General features: G+C 37.1%; 1 protein-coding gene across 10 annotated transcripts in view; it reads left to right on the top strand.

The window, feature by feature from the left end:
• gramd1bb (GRAM domain containing 1Bb) overlaps positions 1-4,870 on the top strand; it is a 122,763-nt gene that overhangs the window by 24,006 nt on the left and 93,887 nt on the right. The window contains exon 1 of one of the 10 annotated variants that reach the window (XM_014015063.1): positions 732-1,470. The exons of the other annotated variants lie outside the window; for them this stretch is intronic. Within the exon in view, the coding sequence (XP_013870517.1) occupies positions 1,456-1,470 (15 nt within the window). The 5' untranslated portion in view covers positions 732-1,455. Of the gene's footprint in view, positions 1-731; positions 1,471-4,870 lie in introns of those variants that run through there. 10 annotated transcript variants of the gene reach the window in all.

The raw sequence follows: 4,870 nt of genomic DNA, 5'->3' as shown, positions 1-4,870 counted from the left end.
GATAGATAGATAGATAGATAGATAGATAGATAGATAGATAGATAGATAGATAGATAGATAGATAGATAGATAGATAGATAGATAGATAGATAGATGGTTTGATATTGTATGGCTGCAGATTTACACCATTTCCAAAAAAACTCAACACATATATACTTAGGAACTTGCATACTTGATAGATTTTCATAGATTTACTACTTTTAATAAATAACTCAAATATGAGTTTTTGCTCTTCGCATTGACCATCAGAGTCCTGCTGCTGAGAGTTTTTACTTTTTTTAAATTTGAGCATTTTGCGCTGCCTTTGTTCCAGTGTCAGTGCTGCTCTTCTGCCCTCTCTGTTTCTAGATTATCGATCATTCTCTGCAGTTCAAGACATTAGCCCGCAGTGATTGAGATCAGCATAATGTGATCTTTCACTTACCTTTGAGCCAAGACCTCATCGAAAGAAAATGATACTCAGAAACAGTTTCCCCTTTTAAGGTTGCTTTCTATCAAACAGTTGGGGTGTGGTGCTATTCACTCAAGTGTTTTGCCTCTGCAACATATTTTACAACATTTCAGTGTGGAAAGATCAGTTGGAAATAATTTCATTTCTACTCTAAAGCCTCTATTGTCAGCATATTCAAACGGTTACAAAGATGGTGAGAATTTAAGAGGGTGTTTGTAGTTGTGAAAATTTACCTCATCAACTTTTCCAGCATTGTTACATCCGCAAGCTGCTTTGACCGTCTGTTCTCCACATATGAGTGTATTTATGCATGTGTGCACCAGCTCCATCTTAAGAGCGATGCTTTAATGCAGCAGTGAAAAGGAAAAAAAAAAGCGTGCCTGCAGCATGTAGATAGGAACGGTGAGGAGGAGATTTGGAAAAAGTGATGTGGAGTAGAAGGGAGGTGGGATGAGGGTGGTAGAGGAGTGGAGGAAAATGAGAAGGACCACCCTCAATGAGAAGTCATTTTCAGGGAGCCTACCAAAGGAAGCCATCCCACACACACACCATGGCCAGCCAGCCAATCAGATCGCTCTCGTCTAGGAGCCATCCTCCCTCGAACAGCTGCTCCATCTATGGCTCAGCAAAGCGTATGTGAAGCAAGCCGGTGCACCTCTGAGTCTTTAGCCTTAGCAGTAATCGGATGACTGCTGACATTTTTTTGTAGCCCAGATACGATATTTTTAATTTCTGTCCAGGCAGCACRATCCAATCAGCCTGAACAACCCGTTACCTGTGAGCGTTGTCTGACTCATCATTTTCCTTCTGACTGATATTGGATGTAGAAAATCAGGACCTTGGAGGGATTTTTTTTCCTCTCTCTCTCTCTTTSGAGCCACAGCAATGGATGGTGACAAAGCATGTCGGAAAGGGTTCTGTTTGACATCAAAACAGCGAGACACTGATTGAAGAGGGGCCATGAGAGCCAGGAGAGAGGCCAGGATGGTGTCTGCCTGTTCACCATGCACAAACAGAAGGTCAGCTCTGGTTTCTGTGTTCTGTTTCTGTTTAAACCCCTAAATAACTGCCAAGCATGACAGATTACAGGCATTAAATGCATAAAAACCAATAGTATACAAAAATCTAATTTATAGCAGTTGTGTAGCAGTCATTTACCATATAAGAATTTCAAGATATAACAATTAAATTGTTATAAAGCATTAAAGTACTAATAAAGCATAATGTAGTCTCCTATAGGCTGTCAAAGCTAATACCAGCTCTCTGTCAGATAATTGTCAAGTCATTATGATGATTTAAGGTGTAATTTACTGCTTATGAAGCTTCCACTGATCAGATTACTTGACCTGTATGTCCCTGCTATCCGTTCTTCTTTTCCCTCTACTGTTTAACCTTTCCAATAAAACCTGCTCTGCCTGTCTGCAGCCTCTTAGATACTAACATGTTTTTATCCTCAAAAGTAGCTTTAATGATTATAAAGTTGGATCAAGCATTTGTAAGACTGCTGTTTAATACAGTAAATTTTTCTATATTATTACTAGGGGTGCAACAACACATGTACCCGTATCGAACAGTGCTTTAGTTTCAATACACACTTGTATCGAACAATACAGATTTTTAAAATTTACTTTATCAGCTTGTCTTCTGAAGATGCTCTGTGTTGAAGGATCAGTGGATCTGTGTTCRACTACTCCACCTAGGCTGCATTTTTGAGTGCAGATCCACTGAGAAACTTGCTGTTTCAGCAACATTTAATTTAAAATGGTTCTTTTGAGGTTAAATAAATGTTCATGATTAATTTAAATAAATTACAAGTTCAAAGGGGCATGGACATTTCTCTTTTTTTGAATTGAAAAAATAGCGAACCGTGAGACTAAAGTATCGAACCGAACCGAACCGTGAATTTTCTGAATCATTGCACCCCTAATTATGACTAAGTCTAAGATAATTATTGAAAAGATCAAAAACAATTTTTTTGAGTTTATGTTTTCTGAGGAGCTTTTTTTAAATTGGATTAACCATGTTAATTGTGGTGAGTGTAGGGATTTCCCACCTCACACACACGTTTGAGCAGGGAGGATTTTCCCGCTGACCTCCATGTCCCAGATGTGGKTTCTGCTTTTTAGGTCCATCAAAAGCAGTTTGGTTAGCTTTACTGTTCATGTTGGTGGTGGTTGTTGGGGGCRGAGCACAATACAGATGGAGCTCGGTATTTAAACACAGGTAGCTTTGCAAAAAAAAACGTTTAGATTAGTAAGACTGCTCATTCAGTCAGCTCGATCCTAAACAGCTCTATTGTGGACGTCGCCACTGGTGACCTAATTTCACTTCAGCTGTTTTTGTATGGCAAACAGTTGATGCAGTAAACTCAACACCAGAGCTCTTTCCATGGTCATAGATGGAAACACACATATTATCACAGCAAAATTACACAACCATTACACATAACAAATTCGTCATACAAAAGTGATTTGTGAAAACCCAAATAAAGACTTGAAGAGGCAGTCACAGGAAAAGTCCAAACATTTAAACATCTACGAGACAGAAAATCCACAGCTTAAAACTCAAMATAGCACTAAAGTCACAACATTCCCTAACAAAATGCACACCACTACCTATCATTTCATGTCATGTGATAAAAAATTGAAAATGAAGTTATGGTCWCATGAAGTACAACTTTCAGCACCCAGATGGTGCTAACTGGCCACTAACAGGTAGTGGCTGTGTGTTAATTTAAAAACACATTACCTTTTTAATATGAAAGAATAAAAAACATTTTATTTTTTTGTAGATTACTTTTTTCCTTACTCGTTCTAATAACATTGCTGTGAGTGCCTTTTAAACGATTAGATAATGAGAAGTGGGTAAGTTAACAGTAAAGGAGTTGGTAATTAACAGGCTGCTAAAAGCTTTATTATCACTCTTGACATTCAAGTCTTCAAGTGTTTTCTTTCCCCACAAATTCAACACAAAAACTTGGTTGCAAAAATAAGTATTAAATTAGAAAATTATATCATAGAATAGGAACTTATCAAACTAAAATCATCATCAAACAAACCTGGATTATTACTGCTGTTGCATGTTGATCATCATTTTTTTGGCAAAGATTAAAATCTGTGCTTAAATCCCACCTCTAATATGCATTTTTTTTCTTTTTTTATGTTAACATTTGTTTTATTGTCTTAAAATATGAGTTAACTTGTAAAAATTAGGAAAACCTACAGTATTTAAAATCATCATTCTGTCTACTTGGAAATACTATAACTTTCCTTTTACTGAAGACCAATCTATCCTTTGTGTTTGGAACTSAAAGCAGCTGATTTGATCATGATGATGATACATTTTAAATATCTTGCGAAGCCTAACGGATTTATTACAACATTTCACCTGTCTGATTGCTAGTCTTATAAAATCAATTTTATTTTAGTTTTTCAAGATCGTTTAAAAAATCACTTCCCCATTTGCAGATAGATTTATTGAAATAGTTTAAGCTTTTTTATCTCCATTATCCACAAGAATCTGAAGCCAAGTGAACATTACGAGGCTGTGTGCATTTCTGAGCCAGCTGTTTGAGCCACACTGAAGGTGATTCGTTATGTTCTCCTCTCAGTGTCTGTCATTGGCATACCCACCTACCAGTTTTGTGAAAGGTCTTGCTTTCACACTGGGGGGACATCTGCCTCACGGCAGTGTTACACAAGGAGAGGTGTCATGCACATATGCCATTTGAYRGGCTAAAAACTAAGTATAGACCTTTCTTTGTCTTTCAGCGATTGTTATTCACGGACTGCTCTGTCAGAACCTGTCCACCGTTAGAGCTAAACTGACACTACAGTTTGCAGTTTGTCCATAGTTTAATGAAGCACTGGTATATAGTGGTCTGGTAGGGTTTGCTAGAAACGAAGCAAAGTTTATCTTGTTTGCAGGTTTTTCGTATGAACTTTCAGAGCATATTGTGTCTCAGTCGGCCGTGTGTTTTCAATCAGCAGGCGACCACTGGTGACTAATCACATGGCTTCCGGTGACTCATAATGTAAAGCTCATATATTCATCAGAGACTTTACWTAGAAATTAAAGTTTCCACCAACGCTTCAGCACACCAATATTGCTTTATCCTTTTTTTTTTTTTCAGCAAAAAGCCCACTACGTAGTCTTCGGGATTCATTTGAAATTGTAGGAAAGGCATTTGTAAATTAAAAATACATTAATACAACATTTTTGAACAAAAGAAAGAGTAATGATAAACTCATTCACTTATAAATTTTGCAGTGAGTCAATAGTTTGTTCCTAAAGCCACAGCAACAGACACCTAAATGAGAATTAGAAATAAAATGTCAGGATAGCATACTGTTTCTTCATACAGGTCATCTATAATCTAAATGTGAACTTATGTTTATACTTTTCAGCAACAAACTACAC

The sequence above is a fragment of the Austrofundulus limnaeus genome, unplaced genomic scaffold (assembly GCF_001266775.1).
Source record: "Austrofundulus limnaeus strain Quisiro unplaced genomic scaffold, Austrofundulus_limnaeus-1.0 Scaffold122, whole genome shotgun sequence".
NCBI lineage: Eukaryota > Metazoa > Chordata > Actinopteri > Cyprinodontiformes > Rivulidae > Austrofundulus > Austrofundulus limnaeus.
This window is presented reverse-complemented; position numbering and strand designations above follow the sequence as displayed.